Source organism: Columba livia, chromosome 1, assembly GCF_036013475.1.
Source record: "Columba livia isolate bColLiv1 breed racing homer chromosome 1, bColLiv1.pat.W.v2, whole genome shotgun sequence".
NCBI classification, from domain to species: domain Eukaryota; kingdom Metazoa; phylum Chordata; class Aves; order Columbiformes; family Columbidae; genus Columba; species Columba livia.
The window spans coordinates 20,470,786-20,488,788 of NC_088602.1; the positions used below are offsets into that span (position 1 = coordinate 20,470,786).

General features: G+C 42.1%; 1 protein-coding gene across 3 annotated transcripts in view; it reads right to left on the minus strand.

The window, feature by feature from the left end:
• Positions 1-215: 215 nt before the first annotated feature.
• LATS2 (large tumor suppressor kinase 2) overlaps positions 216-18,003 on the minus strand; it is a 50,104-nt gene continuing 32,316 nt past the window's right edge. For all 3 annotated transcript variants that reach the window (XM_013366680.3, XM_005501451.4, XM_021286250.2), the window contains 6 exons: positions 12,749-12,881; positions 9,110-10,647; positions 5,799-6,381; positions 4,984-5,166; positions 3,570-3,676; positions 216-2,852 (listed from right to left, as the gene is read on the minus strand). In XM_013366680.3, coding sequence (XP_013222134.2) covers positions 2,358-2,852; positions 3,570-3,676; positions 4,984-5,166; positions 5,799-6,381; positions 9,110-10,647; positions 12,749-12,881 — 3,039 coding nt within the window. In that variant the 3' untranslated portion in view covers positions 216-2,357. The remainder of the gene's footprint in view (positions 2,853-3,569; positions 3,677-4,983; positions 5,167-5,798; positions 6,382-9,109; positions 10,648-12,748; positions 12,882-18,003) is intronic.

Below are 18,003 nucleotides of genomic sequence, written 5' to 3' on the forward strand. Positions count from 1 at the left end.
ACCTGGTCACATCAAAGCAAGTTCCAGCTGGGAATCCCAGCCCTTAGTCTCAAGCGCCATGAGGACAGAATAAATTGTCTTAACATACCCAGAGATCCCACATCAAATGCTGCAGGGCAGTAACTCAAACCCATCACTAACATTGCAAAACCAAACCCATTAAAATTCCATCTTAAAACAGGCAGAAATTATCCTTTTCAAGAACACATAACTCATTTTGGATTTTGATTCAGATTTTTAATAAATTGTGCCAGTAGAAGCTTTCAAAGGCAATGATATATCAATAAATAACAGTTAAATTGAGTTCCTGAGAAAGAACCTACCACATGAAAGAATGTCAGATAGATGTAAATAACAAAAATGGCATTACTATATAAAAAAGCAGTAATACTGAATCTTACATGAACTGTCACAACACAAGCACTGCATACCTCAGAACATTCCTTTCATACAAATGTAAACAAATACACAATCATTTTTGTTTAGTTTAGGCTGATGTATTTATATGTTGTTGCTTAGATATCTAAACAATGGATAGAATAGGATATGCTAAAACATTAAGGATTAATATGTGGAATAACATACGGAAAAAATAATGAAGCTCCAGATTTAAAAATAAAATAAAGCAAAAACACATTAAAGGAGTGTTTTCCTCAAATGTTATTACGTCAATCACTTTAAATAGGACTGTTACACTAATCTGAATTAAGAATTTTGTGTGTGTTTACTTATTTAGTTATATATAATATATATGCAAATATGTATGGCTTAATTATCTTTAGCAATCTGATATCACCTTGAATAATTCTCACTTATACATATAAGAAAAACGCATATTTTAACATAGTTAAGAATTGATATTTCAAAGTATGCCTATAATTCGACAGAAATGCAGGACTATTGTGCTCCATCACAGCAACACTTTTATCTGTAGACAACAGGACAGAATGACCTATGAACGATGCCAGCACTCTCAGATGTCAGTGCCTAAAACACCAGGATCCTAAGCGGACACACAACCAGCCACGTGTAAGGACCTGATGTCTGGAAAAGCCACGTACCTCCAGGTTCTGTAGACGTCCATGGAGCTGCACGCACTTGACATCAGCCTCATCGCTCTCAGGATCCAGGCGTGTTACAGAAGCACAGCGCTGGACATTCTGTTCTGAAGACGTTGTGCCACATACGTTAGTATTGGTGCTCTGCATCGCTGCCAGCATTAAACAGCGGACATTGTGCTGCCTGCTACGTGAACAAGCTTGATTTAGGCTGTTGCCACAAATCAGCTTCCTAAGAACAGTCTTGCTATTGATCCTTCGTGGGGAAACGTGTGTGCTGATGATACGTGTTTGCTAAAATGATCTATTACATCAGACCACAAAATCACTATTTAGTTATAACCTTTGCAATCTGTTTTACAAAATTAATATTGGATACAATCATAAGAGGAAACCACCCACACAATATATTATCAACACACGGTTTAAAATGGTCTAATTTTAGACCCTTAGTAAAAAAGGATCCACAGGACCTGCCTGTGAATGGCAAGAAAAGGCCATTTCAAATAGAAAAACACTGCTCATGCAACATTCTTCACACACTAGACAATGAAATCACACCCAAATTGTCACTTGCTCACACTTTCTATTACACTCCAATAAGCAGAAGGAAATAAAGCAGCTTTAAGGTTATGTCACCATTTTGAAATGTGGAAAATACATAAAATAAACAAAAATCACGGCGTGAATAAAATGGCATCAGTAAATCTAGAAAATTAGAGAGCGGGTATTTTTTTTTCATTTTTCTTTCTTACATTATTGCACAGAGACCTTTCATCACATGTTCTTCAGCTTTAAACATCTTCCTAAATGTGAAATAAGTGCTATGGATAAAATAAAAACGTAGAAAAGAAGAACAGCAGCATGATTTGTCAAAGTTAATCCCTATAATTTAGTAGGAAAAAAACCCCTGCTATAAACAAAATATAAGTGCTCTTTATTCATTTAAAAAATAATGCTGACAGTTGCAGAAGTCTGTAAATGTTAATCTGAGTAGGGGGACGCTGACCTCAAATAAAAATAGGCCTAGGAACGATAGACTGCTGGCCTTGCAGATTTTGGTGAAGACCAGGATTTCAAGTGTAATTATCAACAAAGTTATTTACAGTAAAACTGACCTGAACTTTCAAGAGTGCCATTTTTAGGACCTGACCCTGCAAGCTTCTGCCTCCCCAGGACAACTCCAGCCTCAGTTGAAGTTACATCTGAACAAGCGCTGCAGGATCAGCTCCTAAAGGATCAGTTAAAGGCCCTACTGGATTTGAGATTAGTCTTATCTGGAATACTCTATACAATAATTTACACATATACAGGCTGACAAGCTCCAGTCTGATCCACCACGCCTTTGTCTTCTACATCAGATTTCTCAGACTGACCAACTTCCATTCCAGAAGGTTTGGGATACCTGAACGGATACCCGTTGTCATCGAAGAACCTTCGGAAAGTAAACTCGTAAAACGCATGTTCTGTGTGTTTGCTATTGGAAGAGGCTAGTGGATCCCATGTCCTGGTGCTGTCACCACTAGCATCATTCCAAGGACTTTCTTCTTCGACTGGATCAAAATTTGAAGTGTCCATTGGATGGCTGATCTTTGGAACGTAGGGAGCTGGCTGCCTGCGGATATCAGTGGAGAAGTCCATAGAGTGAAAGAAAGAATGGGCCTTAATATCATCCGCTCCGTTTCTTCCAAGCCTGTCCTCAGCAGCACAGCAGAGTTTTGTGATGAGATCAGTTGCCTCAGGGCTTAGCTTGATCTGTGAGGGAATGTGCAATGTGCTTTCCCAATTTATCACCTGGAGGAAAGAAAGGTATTAAACTCCTACACGTGGAAACAAAACCCTTCCAACGGTCAACATTAACTGGACAGACATGCACACATAACTAGTCAACTCACAGTCTGCATTGTTATTGTAAAGGTTCAAGAACCCAATGATTAGACTGAATTGCCTACTATTAATTATTTTAATTAATCAAGAGGCATCATCAGATAGCAGATAAAAGGAGCAATTCCATTTATAAACAAGGCAAATTCCTTCCTGAATGCTCCCACAGTCAGGTTTGAGAACGTGTTCAGTTTACACATGACTTCATGGAATGACTTCAAGGAATTATTTCATTTCATCTCCAAATGTAAAATAGCAAAGGTGGTCATGACATAAGCTCTGAAACACTTACATTGCAAACTGTAATTGTCACTGGCATATCAACTTAATTCTGATAAGCACTCCAAGGAATTTAACTTATGCTTAAGGAATCAGAATTGTGCTCAGAAGACTCATAAAACTAATAACTATCTATGTGGTTGGACAAATCAGTTCTAGTCTGATATTCAGTATCTTCACTGATTGGGAAAGGATTTGTCCCTGCATAGAACTATTTAAAATCAGCCTTCTGTAATCACTGCTGCTTTCTCTAGTAAAACAAGAGCGGATAGGTCTGTGCATGGAGCAGAAGGAAAGAGAAAAGGTTAAAATGTTGCTAACCCAGATCGGAATTTCACTTCAACTTACCTTCAGTTGGGTCTCTGTGGGTGTAGGAGCCAGAAAAGGGGGCTGTCCCACTAACATCTCAAAGAGGATCACACCAACACTCCACCAGTCACAGAGCTGAGTGTAACCTGAAAGGCAAAATGTTGTCCTGCACCACCCACAGAGCTACTTGCAACCAAATATCAAACCACACAGCACACATTTCTGTCTTCTCTCAGAGAAGCGATTTGTGACCTAAAAATAAAAGACTCCAAATCCACCTTTATCATAAAGTCACTTCTGCTTGCTGACCTAAACTCTACTGCTGTCAGTAAAGATCTAATCCTGTTGTCTGGGAATCTTTATCAATAAATTTAATTATCAACAAAAGTGAGTGGTGAAATAATATAATTAGAAATAATTAGTTTTTTTTGTGCCTTGTCTCACAACTGCATCACTACACAGCACAAACTGGACCTCAAACAATAACAAAAACGTTCAGTGACTGATGTCCCCTGTAGGTTCAGTGGAGGTGACACCATGAGTTTGAAAAGCTGTGGAAAGACAATCTGGCTCTAGAGACAGAGGTAAGCCACAGATGACTTTTTGAGCAAGTTCTAAGCAGAGGAACAATTTCAAACACTTAATTACTGTGACAAGACAACACATATGTTTGAGACGTCTGAAAAGGAATGGAGGATTTAAACACTGATTTCAACGGAAATTTGTGTCACTGGATGATGCAGGGTCCAATGTGAAATCTCTCAATTTGAGAATGATCAGTCTTAGGATCTGGTTTGTAGACAACTTTGAACATCTAACTTTCTTACTATATTGACCATATCTGTTCTACATGGATAGCCATCAAGAACTGTCTAAATTCCTCAGGCCGAGATTCTGAATGCAGGATGTCCAGCATAAATTGTGGAAGACTTTCTGTTGGTTTTCCCCAAGATTGTAGATGGGAACCTGAAGGACATGTTTCTACAAGTTTCCATCATCCATATGATAAGTGGCCAATCTGAATCAGTAATTCAGAACCATTGGCTGGCTACTCACTGGTCTATATAAACTAGCTAGAGGTCATAGCTGTACTCCATGAGCACAGATAATCTGCTTTATACTTGCAAAATATCACTGCCAACATGATCTGACACATTTATTAGCAGTCTCATTCAAGGCCTCAGAGTGTAGATACAGACTATCCACAGGCACACAAAGTATGACCATGACCAGTGTCAGCAATGTGATGCTAAACAGTAAAGCATGCAGATAAATCCTTAGCTCCTTAATCTGAGCTAAGTGTTTGTGGCCTTCAGGATGACAATCGTCCAAAGCAGCAAATTTATTTAACGGAAGAAAAAACCAACCAACCAACCAACCAAACAAAAAAGAAATAAATAAAAGCATTTCAAAGCATCCATTTTCACATAAGAGAAAAATACAGGTTATCTACCTTTACGAAGCAGGACTTCAGGAGCAATATAATTAGGGGTTCCAACTAATGAGTGGGCTAGGCATCTCTGATGCTGCTTCTTAGCTCTTTGTTCCAATGTCTTCAGCCTATCTCCACATCTACAATTGGACACATCATCCCAAAGATCACTTGGCTCCATGCTGTCTTGTCTGATATGGCTCCCTTACAAATGGGAGAGGAAGTTTACATTCACAGTCATAAAACACAACAAACAAAGAGAAAAGTATTTCTCTAGATCTAGTTGTGCCATCTTCTGCTCTCACTGAAGAACAGCATTTAAGCTTTAAACCCAAGGCATTTCCCTCTGTCCTCCCCTTCACAATTTGTTTTCCATAACCAGCAAAACGTCTGTCTCAGTGCAAGGAAGCATGCTCCCTTATGGGAGACAACAACAATGGAGTATATTTACATTAGCTATACCAATTGTTTATGACCTTTTTGCCAACAGACATCAATACTCCTCAATGGCACACACAGGAAGTGTGTGGACTACTTCCAATTTGTGATTAAATTATCTCACCATCAAAAGAGACCTTCCAAACAAGTATAAACTGAAAAATTGCTGCTAGTGCAGTGGTCAGCCAGGTGACTGACAGGGATTTGAAAAGTATCAGAAATAAACTGGAAACAAACTAATTGAATGAGTTAGTGAGAGACAGACACATCACACTGACATTGACCCTTTGTCAACACAGGCACCTCTGTTTTCTGAGCTGGCCTTTTTGCCAAGAGGCACCTGCTTGTTTCAAAATAAATAATGCAATATCATCACAAATAAAGCCAAAGAACACTACCTTTCTGATAGTATTTTGAGTTGTGAGTCCACCTGAATCCAGTACACAGTCCAAAGTCAGTCAATTTGATATGCCCATCAAGGTCTATCAGAATGTTGTCAGGCTTGATGTCTCGATGAATAAATCCCATTTTGTGCACGCTCTCTATAGCCAAAGTGAGCTCTGCAATATAAAATCTAGCCAGACGCTCTGGAAAGACCTCCATTCGAATCAGTAGGCTCATCATATCCCCACCAGGGATGTAGTCCATCACAAAGTACAAGTTCTCTTTATCTTGGAAAGAATAATAGAGCTTAACCACCCACTCGTTGTCTGCCTCAGCAAGTATGTCCCTCTCCGCTTTGACATGAGCCACCTGGTTCCGGTTTAGCACATCTTTCTTTCGCAGCGTCTTCATGGCATACAGGGCATGGGTATCCACTTTGCAGGCCAGGCATACTTCTCCAAATGCACCGATCCCCAGAGTCTTGATTTTCACAAACATGGATTTGTCCATTTTGGCCCTCTTCAGTCTGTTATAGTTGGACTCCTTCTGGTAGAGAATTTTCCTCATTTGTTCCTGTTCTGCTTCACAAAGGCCAGCCTTTACAAAGGAAAGCAAACTGTAAGAGCTAGTACTGTTACATTCATAGCAAGAAAACAATAAACTAGCATTCCAAAAACGCATTTCTCAGAAACATTAACCAAGAACCAGAAAAATAGATATTCACAAGAGATATTATCTCTTATCTGTCGAGGTATTTCTGAAATACCTGCAAATTCACTGTGCCCTAACTTGTTACCTGACTTTACCGTATCTGAGATTTGTCTGCGTTTCTCATTTGACCAAAAAGGCATGGGGCAATACTGTCAGAGAGGGGAATATAACACAACAAACCTGATCGTGAGATTTGGTTTACACCTTTCAAATGTATGCTTCACCACTGCACTCCACTGTATGTAAACACGCTGCAGCACAGCTTAATTTAAACTGAAATGTAAACCTAGATGCAGCAGGCTACTTTGTTCATGAATGGTTCTCCAGGGTCACTCACTCACATGAACACTTCCTACCTCAAGTGCTGATTGACTTGTTTTTGTGTAGTAATTAAGAAGCTGGTTTGGACACGCACATTCCCAAGCACCTTGGGAACTCTCTTCTTTAGAAACTGTTTTTCTTGCTCTGCCATATACAGCCTCCACTCTCAAGGTTTATACATCTCCCAATCATCTGTTCTATAAACTCCTCCCTTCTCCCTCCCAAAACACATGCATATAACCCTCAACTCTGGCCTCTCCCCAGCCACTGCAGCCCAGACCCTGGTGCTATTTCTCCCCAAATGTATTGCTTCCCCTCTGCAACTAAGCTGTGAAAAAGCTAAGGCTTTTCCAGCCACCTCCTGTCCCCAGAGAACCTCCAAGTAACGTTTCACATGGCTGTGGGTTTAGATCTCCTGAAAAAGGGAGAAGCTGCAGTATCTAGCCAGACTTTCCCTACCCTTCAAGACAGAGCTCTGCCAACTTTGGTTCCTGTCTCTCCCCTGAGTCACCGGTGGCCACCAGCAAAACCTCGTGGGCTGATCCCCAGAATCCTCTGACAGCTCATCCTCTGCAGCATGATCCTTTCTTTCTGCACACCTGATTTCCAGAATCCTGAATTAACTGGCATCACTTTGAGAGGAAGATTAGTGCCTGGTGGGAAGGGGCAATGGGAGGAGGGTGGAGTGAGTTGAAGCTGACTGATTAGCAGGCCAGACACCCAAGCATACACCCACAGGGCTGCTGCTTAGATTGATTTCATTTCAAATCTCTACTCTAGGTCTTTAAAGATGAATGTGGGCAGACAGACTATTCAGTGAGATCCCACACTATAAAAATGAAATCTGCTTGAACAAAGGATGGAGGAGGTCTGCAGAACAGGGAGGATGAATTTCCCAACTGAAGGCAAGAGCCAAATCAAAACAGGTAATACTGTTTTTAAAATGTAAGGCAAGTGCATCAATCCATAGTAGTGTTTATTGCTTTAAGATAAAATAATTAGTGTGTTGTGTTCTTGGTTAATTTGAGAATAATGCAATACTCAGCCAAAATCTCCTGAGTTCATAGTGTATTATTCCAGCCAGCAATGAGGTTGCTAGGGGAAGGAGTTGTGTTTGTTTATATTTGAATTATCTCTGAGTTATGAAGTGAGGGAAAGCTGAAGAGTCCAAAGCGAAGAACTAACTCAATTAGCTGCTGTCTTTCTTCTCCAGAGATCATTCCCTATCTCAATCTCAGGAAAATATTCACTAAATCCAAGCGATGCAACACAATCTGTACTTGCAGTGAGGACAAACTATGAACTGTCACTAAAATGGACTGACCTTTCAAGAGAGTTTAGAAGCATATTCATTTAACTTTAATCTCAACAAACAAACAGCTGAGTTTTCCAGAGGAATGTGAGCATCAAATTAATTGACTCTGGAAACTGACTGCGCCAGGGAAGATCGGATAATTAATTATTACCCATTATGCATTAATAACAGCTTATCCCTAAATACAAATGTAGACTAGTCATATTCTAGTCATGCCTGGGAAAAAAACCTCTTCCACATTCAAAAATCAAAACCAGAACTGCCAGAGCAACCATCAGAACTTGGCAACTTTGTTTTAAGCAGCCCTATCAGTGCAATCAGCTTAGGTTTGAGAGCTACAATCAGGCATGAAAGTAACACTTCCACTCACTCAAAAAGTGAAGCTCCCTGAGACTTGCTTCTAGAACAGACTCCAGCAAGGGTTCCACAATCAGTTCAAGCTGGCCAAGATATGGTTACTTGCATGGTACTACTACTTACATGTGTTCCACAGACAACTTCCAGTCAAGTATTACATATTCATCTGAAAACATGGCACAGTGAATACACTGCCAAGTAGGACCATGGCTCTGGTGAATAAGTGGCTGTCATTGAACAAGGAGGAAGAACTGGAGCAAAGAGAAAACCTTCTCAGGGTTTTGCAAGAGCTGCCGAGGAGTTGATTCAGGGTTATTTCAGCCTCAAACCTGGCTTCTGAATTCTTGCCTAAGCAAACCTAATGCTTTCCTACTACGGGGCTGTTTGCTTCATTTTACTTTTCTGGTATGAAGATAATAGATTATTTCACAACTCAGGTTTTTCAAACAGCCTCCCAGACCTTAATCCATGCTTCTGAGTGAAAATAGTCTGGTACAGAGAGGTGTTAGATACCTGCTACTTCCAGTGGAGTCTGCTTTTACCAATTTTTTGACTGATTAAAAATAGCAATAATCAATTTGACCCCATTAGCTTTTATTATAACAAAACAAGGAGAATTACTTTAGCCATTTCTTGCTCCAATTGTAACCTTCTGTTAATTTTCTGCTGGTAGGTCTTTATGACATTTTCAACATGTTGCTCCATGTAGAACTTGAAGGCAAAAGGCGAATAGCTCTTTATTCGGGATTCTCGCTTTTCCTCATCTTTGCCATTTTTTCGCACAGGTACTGGAGAGGTCTGAATCTGCTTTTTATCTTTGCTTGCTTTTTCAGCTTTAGTGTTCTTGCTGCTTTTATCGTTTCGCTCGCTGTTCTCCTCAGCCTTATTGCACGTTGAATTGGGGACCACACGGAGGGTCTGCTCCACACCCATGCATAAGCAGTTGATATCAAACTGCTCAGAGCTCCCGGGAAGCAACAAATGCTTGGGATACGGTGGTGGTGGACACCGCAGTTCCTGGTTACCATAATCCACATCTAGTTGATAGGCATTAGCTGCTCCAACGGGTGGCATGTGCTGCTCAAGGATCTCCAAGCCATCCACAGCCGGTGTCTGCGCAGGTAACCAACCAGGGTGGGAAGGGCCCACTGCAGTCTGGGGCTCAGGTCTCATCACTCGCATGCTCTTCACTGGCTGGAGAATATGAGCAGACGTGACTGCTGTGATCGTATTTGGAGACGTAATGGAAGGATCAGGTTTTCCAGGAGGGACCTGTCTTATAGACACTGACACTTGTGGCTGTTGCTGGTGGTTGTTAAATGAGTTTGTTCTGCTTGGCACTGTGGCATCGGGTCTGAAGGATACGTGTTGCCGTGGAGATGTTTCTATTCCTGGATTTTGTAAAGAATCTCGGCGTGACGGTGTTGCTGCCTGCCACTGCTGCACTTGAGGATTATTCATGTCATAGAGGTCCATGTTTAGGCTATTTCTAGACGGAGTTAACATATTTTGCGGTGGACTGTCTGAAAAATCATTAGTAAAGGCTGGACCTCTGGATATCACATGTATTTGATGAGAAGAAGGACTTGTCTGTTTGTGATGAGAATGTGATATATACAGGCTTGCCGGTGCCTGCTGAAATGCATGACTGGAATTATTCTGAACAACTGCCCCTTTATTTGGGAGATTGGTGTATCCTCCCTCCTGCTGCATCTTGTTTTGGAAGGATGGACTCCGCTGAACACCATACCCCATAGGTTCCCCCTGCACCATCATGTGCTGCCTACTGTAATGTTGGCTGTTGGATCCGTGGGATGCCTGCAGCTGCAAAGCTTGACTGCTGTGATTAGCCACCGGATAATTAATCACAGAAGACTCAATATTTGCAGGGTATGTTTTCTGCTGATGGCTTGTTGGTGTGCTGTGAGTGCCTACTCCAGAGGGCCGCTGCACAGGAGCATTCATAGCTGTAGACTGCGAAGTAGAGATTAAATAGTCCATGTATGGCCTCGGAACTTCAGTAAGCATATTTGCACCTTCTGCTCCAAAGCCTGTCCCTTCATATGCTGAGTTACCAATCTGATGGTAGGACGGGAAAGATTCATTTGATCCTTCGAAGCTTGGCCTGCGGGTTACGTTATTTGGCACAATACCTTTTCCTTTATAAAAAGAACATAGAAGAATGTTAGGAAACAACTCAGGTGAACAAATGACTTTGCATTACTCATCCATCTATACATACAGATGTACACACACATGCATATACACTGCGTAGGGAAGGATGTGTTATAAAAACACCTTCCAAAATCTAAATTAAGCACTCTGAACATTTAAAGTTATAGGTGCCAAGTACTACTGATAACGAGCTACTGGCCCACAACACGGCTCATGCCAGGAATCATCAGAGAATCCTATCAAATAATGAAAATAGAAGCACAAATTCCTTAACTATGAAATCATCAGATTACACTACAGCCTGTTTTTTTTAAAGCTGGACCATTATTTCCAATCATTACTCACAGACAGGAGAAAGCTACAGAGCAGGGGGTTAAGTACAGGACCAGTGTACTTCCAGCTCCTGGAAGGACTGTAAATACATCTTAGTTAACATCACTATAAGCTACTGGGTCATCACATAATCCACATCTTCTGCACAGTGAGAACACTGCTCTCACTGGGGATCTGTTTACATCTCTCTGATCCAACATTCTCCTCAAAAATTCTTGTTTCCCTCTCCTTCATTTGCAACAAAGGCATTGTACAGTTTGTCCTGTATTCTTTCTAATGTGTCAGACATAGAGCATCCCCTTATGTTACTCATCTTCCATCTGTCTGGAAGTCAAATCTTTCAGGGTGGCAACATGCTAATCTTAGCTTGAAGAATGTGCAGAGACAAGACAGCAGTGTTTCTACACTGGAAGTGTCAATGGCACTTTTCATCAGATCTCTGATCTGAGGACAAATTGCAGGTGTATAAAGCACTGGCTATGTCAAAAAGATAAGGGGAGACTGTGCTGTCACTATTTCTTTGTTCCTCCTCTGATTCTTTAGCTTTCACAAATCACAGAACATGGCTCACATATGCCCGAACAACCTCCTTTTAAAATCTTGACTTCATAAGGTCTACAAGAACAGTCATATTGTGCTAACAAGCTTGAACACTGGACTGCAAGCTATTCTGGTTATTTGTGTTACACCATGTCCCAGCTGGGCCAGATGCACACACTTGCACATAGCTGTTGACTCCTCACCTGCAAACACACCAAGAGACAAGGAGGAGGAAGGTGGTGCTGCAGTGGCCCAGAAGAGAAATTTATCACGTGGAAATCACTTGCACCCAGTAAACTTATGACCACACTTAGAAGTCTGTACTATGGTAATGAGATTGACTGAATGGATTTGTTAGCTTCAGCTAGTCCAACACGGACAAGACGTTTTAAGTCTTAATGTCACCACTGACACAAGAGAAGTTTCTTGTCCAGCAAAACAGGACCCTGACAACAGCTCTCCAACCAGCTCAACCCCTTGCCCACTGATCCCTCTGCAGGGTGCCACACTGCATCATCACACAGGTTCAGCCAGTCAGAGAATGGTTATTTGTCTGCTTGGCCATTTTTGACACTGAAAGAAGATAAAAGTAACAAACTCTATCCAAACCCAAGTGTATCCCGATCACAAGCCAAAAGCATTCTGCAGGGCTGTTAACTGTGAATACCTGAATGGAAACAACTCTTGCAAGGCCTTTTGTCGGCTGTGGTCTGATGTTTGCTGACGAGGAATATGCAGGAGCCAAATCCTCCCCATTTGCTAATTTACATGAAATGGAACTGAAGCAGACTAGCAGGAAGGAGTGGAAAAAGCTTCTTTTATGTTGGCCCAAGTTATTTCTGCAGTGTACTTTCAAGGATGTTAAAATTAATTAATTCCTGGAAGGTGAGCTCTCTCACAACTCCATAGCAATTACCTATGTGCAAGCTTTTACTTTGCAGTAAACTTGTGATGATTTGAGGTGATTTGCACTGCAGGATAAATAGCTTTGTGTTTAAGAAGGTTGACGACGCATGTGCTCTTGCAAAGAAGGTGAGTTGCGTTCAGCTTCCAGCCCAGCTCACCTTGTGGAGCCATGTTCATGTCACTGTCTCCTACAAGAGCACAACTGAATCCTGCCAGTCCACTACTTCTCACCAGCAATTACTCTGCTTTAAAAAACAGCTTGTTGTAAGGAAGAACAACACAATCTTTTTAAAAGTTGTTGCTTACCTGGTGAGGTCTGCTTAATTACACGTACTATCTGTTCATTTCTAGGATCCAAGTAGCTCATCTTACTGATATACTCCAGAGCTGCTTCAATACTTCTGCTACCTGTCTGCTTCAGGGCCCGAACAGCCATCTCCTGTATAAAGGAAACAAGACTTGAATCAGGATGAGATAAAACACAAGCACCGTATTGCAGGCTAGATAGCAGTAAGTGTTCTTACATTTATGGAAACATTTTATAATTCACACCAGATCACAGATGCCTGAAGCCAAATGGACTCATATTTTGAAAATATTTCCATGCCTTATACAACTCAGATATTAAAAGAAGAAAATAAAAGAAAACACAGCCTACCCAAACTCTGGCAATTAAAGAAGCATCAAATTGAAATGTGTACTTTAAGATTCCTTAAAATAAACTTTGAGTTAAATCTGGAAAAGCAGCATAGTTTGACACAGGATGAAACGAAATGAAATATTTAGCTTTGGTAATTGAGAGCACGTCTTTTAGTCACACCTGAACACAATAAAAGCTTTACGGTCTCACAGATGCCACAAGAAGCTAATTACGCAGGGACTGCTTTCTGCTGAGCAAATCCTGGCCTCACTAGAGTCAATGGGGAAGAAAGATTGCTGTTTTCAGTGCAGCTGGGACATCAATCACTATCTGTTCAGAAAACGACCAGCACACCAAACTGCACTTCACATGTTACTCTTTTTAGCTGTGTTTTATTTGGCACACATTCATCACTGAGAAGTTAAAATGGGTGCTACACACAACGTGAAAATTAACACTGGAGTAAATACCAATACTGTAGTTAAACTATGCCAACACAACCACGGATAGTGTCCCTTGCTCTACAGCCAACAAGCTGCAGAATCATAGAATATTCTGAGTTGGAAGGGACCACAAGGATCATGGAGTCCAACTCCTGTCCCTGCACAGGACAACCCCACAGCTCACACCATGTGTCTGAGGGTGTTGTCCAGTCTCTTCTTGAACACTGTCAGGCTTGGGGCTGTGACACCTCCCTGGGGAGCCTGTTCCAGTGCTCCAGCACCCTCTGGGGGAAGAACCTTTTCCTAATGTCCAACCTAAAAACACCCCCCGCCCCAGGAACATCTTCCTGCCATTCCCTCAGATTCTGTCACCGGTCACCAAAAAGAAGAGATCAGTGCCACATCGGCAGTCAGATTCTTCTTATATTTGTTTAGACATTTACCTATAGCTCAGGTATACAGAATACCTTTCAACAATTACTCTAGCCTCTGGTTGCAAAGTAAAATTCACAAATCCTTGCAAGGCTGTGTGGTCTTTCCTGAAATGGAGGGACTGAAATCCAGAGCTTTAACGTAAAATTCACATTGCTGAACTTCAGCCATCAAAAAGTTAGACACTTAGTTGAAAGTAGGTGCTGAGAAGTTTTCTATAATCACCTCCAAGAAGTGATTATAGAAAAGTAGATACAACAGAAGATAGACTGATCTTTGGTGACAAAAAGACTAGAGCACTAATTTGAACTGGACTCCTAGCTCTTAACGTGGCTCAAGTTGGTGTCCCCATCAAGGACTTGCCTGCAAACATCAGTATCCTATTATCTTACCACTGTAGTGCCATTTTTAGGGGAATTCTGTCATCACAACCGCATACCGAATCAGATGCAGTTTGCGCCTTCTTGCCTTGGCTTACTGACTGCAGCTGTGGTGGCCGGTTGGCACATGCGCCACTTTCCACGGGGCAGTTCTGTGTACCAGACAGCACTCAGGTAACCTCCACACATATGTTCCTTTCCCATTTCACTGGGAGCAAAGAGCAACTTTGCTCATCTGAACTGCAAGTACAAGTAACATTCTCACCAGCTGTTTATTTTGCAAGAGAGGATCATCTCAGATGACACTAATTCACATTTTGCACAGAGCCACATGCTGGCACTTGGCATTTTGCTTCACTTAGCTCAGTCCCCTCCTACTCCCCCCAGAATGGCAGCATTTTCTCCGTTACTCAGAGGTTCTGCTTGGGGAATAGCTATAGCAAGTTTGAATATTTTTCATACAATTTATGACTCATAATTCATAGAAAGGCAGTAGATGGTTTCACATTTCCTACAGCTGAAATATTTCACTGGCATCAATATATTACTAAGGGCAATTTTAAAATCAACAGAAAACTATTATGCATGAAGGAAAGAATTTCCCACAATGTTTTTCCCCTCTTTAGGAATATATCCAAAGAAGAAAAAATAAAGTGTGAGCAAATTTGCATCCTAACACTCAGCATCCTCATCACCCAGGGACTCTGGGCTTTACAGCCCAGTTCCACAGGGCTGGTAACACTCTCTGCCCATTTACACCAGTTGGATCTAGCCTCAGATCACAAGTCTTAAAGTTTCTTTTGTGCTCCATACGCTCATTTGGGCTGGCTTGGACACCGGGGTTTATTCTTCAGTTTTGTCTGTAATGTAGTACCAAGAGAATAAATGCTTGGTAGACAATTATCTTAATGATTACTAAACCAGCCCATATAATCCATTTCTTCCTCTCTTAGCTGTGTTGGCTGAATACAATTCAGAGGTTAAAATAGGTTATCTATTTTTTCCACCAGCACAGTGATATAATATCCAAAACCAATCCTTTACCCCCCCTATACTGTGGCACTACCTTCTCCTCTTTTGTCATTGCCTATATCAGAAAAGCAGAGTAAAAAAGACCATGGTCTATTTAAAGCTGAATGTTCTAGCTTCAGCAAGTATGTTAGGGGACTCACATTCAAAATTCAGTGGCAACAATGGGAGGGGAAAAGCCCAATACATCTAACCGTGGACTGCACGATAACCTAAGAGGGTCAGCAAGAGCTTAGGACCAGCAGATGTGTTGCTGGAATCTCATCCCCACAAGCACCCAGTGCAGCAGCAGCTCTGAGCTCCAGCTCACTGCTCCTCATCTTTCACCCTCCAAAGGGTTTCCTCATTACACACCTTGTTTGCTTAGCACTTACATTACTGCTGGAAAAAATGAAGTAAGGTCTTTTCTGTGGTTCAAAGGAACACCTGTGATTCCCCTGTAGATCAACCATCCCGTAGCTCTGGCCCTTTCCCCGTAGGTATCACGAGACACAAATAGACGCAGTTTCTGATGCTCGTTCACGAAAGCTTCGCATCATCTCCAAGCAAATGGAGAATGGCTGACCAAAAATAAACATTTCACATACAAAAGGAAAGGGCTTTTCTCAGAGCCAGATCACATATAATCATTAGTCTCTACCCAGGAGTGAAATCACTCTGGGGCCACGCAATACTCCAGGTGAGTGGAGAGCACCAAGAAGCTCCAGCACTGTTAAGCTGGCCTTCGGTCCCCTCTGTGTTGTTTTCCCCTTTGCCACCCTCCATGTCCACAGCTCTCTCCTCTCTGGCAGCCACACGAACGGGGCTCTGCTCATTCCAGCACCTTTTTGTTGGGGATGGGGGAAAAAATTATGCGCGGCTGAGGCTCACAGAGGATACGCTCTGTGCTCGAGGTGGTCACTGGCTAATGGAGCTTGGTGGCCTCCTCCTTCCTCCATACAATGCAGAGATGAGCTGTGCTGAGCGAGGGAGCGCAGCTAGGACAAGGCAGCGAAGGGCTGTTCTCCAGAAGCCTGCTGGAGGGGAAGCTGGTTCCCTGCTGGCAGCAATGGCCAGAGCCTGGGCTGCGTGGGCTGGAAATCAATATAAGAACTGTTTTGAAGGATGGGAAGAATGGCAGAAGATGGATTAAGCAGTGTCAGGAGTTGCAATTGGAGAGCAGAAGCTTAAGTGAGATGGAAGGTGTTTGTGAGAAGCAGCAGAATGGCTCAAGGAGAGAAATCAATACCAAAATCTTGCAAACTGATACTGTAGACAGTAGAATGGCTGAGGAAACAAGAGGAAGACAAGGATAAAAGCGCACAGCTGCACCAAAAGAGACAGAGATACCTTGATTTTATGCCACTCTAAGGTAAAAAATTTTAGAGAGTAAGAAAAAAACACGAGAAATGAGACATGACAAAAAAACAAACAAACAAACATCATCTACTTGGAGCCATATCCAACATCAAAACATTCAAGCAGGCACAGGATCAAATCCAGTTCCCACTGATGTCAAAAGAGATTTCCATTAACTGCAAGGAACGCTACATCAGGCCCTCTGCTGCGGACTGTCCTCTTTTCCCCAGGCCAAGTGCTGTCAGCCACAGGAGGGCTGGAGAAACCTAGCTGCGTTCTGCTGAGCCCACAGCCAGCTATCAGCCTGCAAGGAGGAACACAAGCCACTGGCAGTGTGCGGAAACCACCCGGGAACAGAGCGCTCCCGGCTCCAGCTCATTCTTTGCATTCCGTGTGTTCCCTTTGGAGGATTCAAACATCTCCCTTTGCAGGGCTTTTGTGCACCTTTTTGCTTCCAGACATCACCAGCTGTTGGTGAAAAAGTAAACCAGAAAAAGTAAAGGTGAGAAGCTACAAAGGAAAAATGAGCTTTTACAATTAACTCTAATAATTTTGTAATTAATGTTTCAGCTGCGATATTAAAATGAGGTTTCAGTGGTCAGCTGTAGTTCTGGAGAGATCTAATGGAAAACCAAAGTAAGACCATGAACCACAAAGAAGATTGAAGCAACTCTGCAGGATCCCAGAGCAGTCAGTTCATAGAGAAAAATTAGGAGGGGGGTGTTTCCCAGCCAGTTCCTACAGTGGGCTACCCAAACCAGACACATGCATGGTCAACACGTTCTCTGTTATTTCCCCAGCCTCGTGCTGGTAGAAGGCAACTTTCCAGAAGATGTCAAGATTTTGCTAGAAGTAAAGACACCTTTGAACTCAGATGCTCAACAGGGAAAATCCTTGTTTGATAGTAAACAGATATTTGGATGTGTGCATATACTGCCTTTACCTCACTCTATGCTCTGCAGGCAACGTGAAAGGCTTTCCCCATGTTACCCTCCCGCCTGGCTGCGCTCCACCAGCGCTGGCGGAGCCTTGCGTTCTTGCTGTACTACGGGGTTGTCCAGCAACATTTTTCATTCAGAAAGCTCCCAGTTGCCAAGATGTATTTATCATCCAAGCGAAGATTGCACAAGAGGTTACAATAAGTAAGACTTTTTCCCAAGAACATTGTGTCTGAAGGAAACAATAGGTCCTCCAAGATTTGGCAAGAGTAATTAATTGCTAACAACAACAAAAAATAATTACTTGCTTTCCATTCACAAAGAAGGATGGGCGACAGATGCAGGAAACAGATACAGGTTC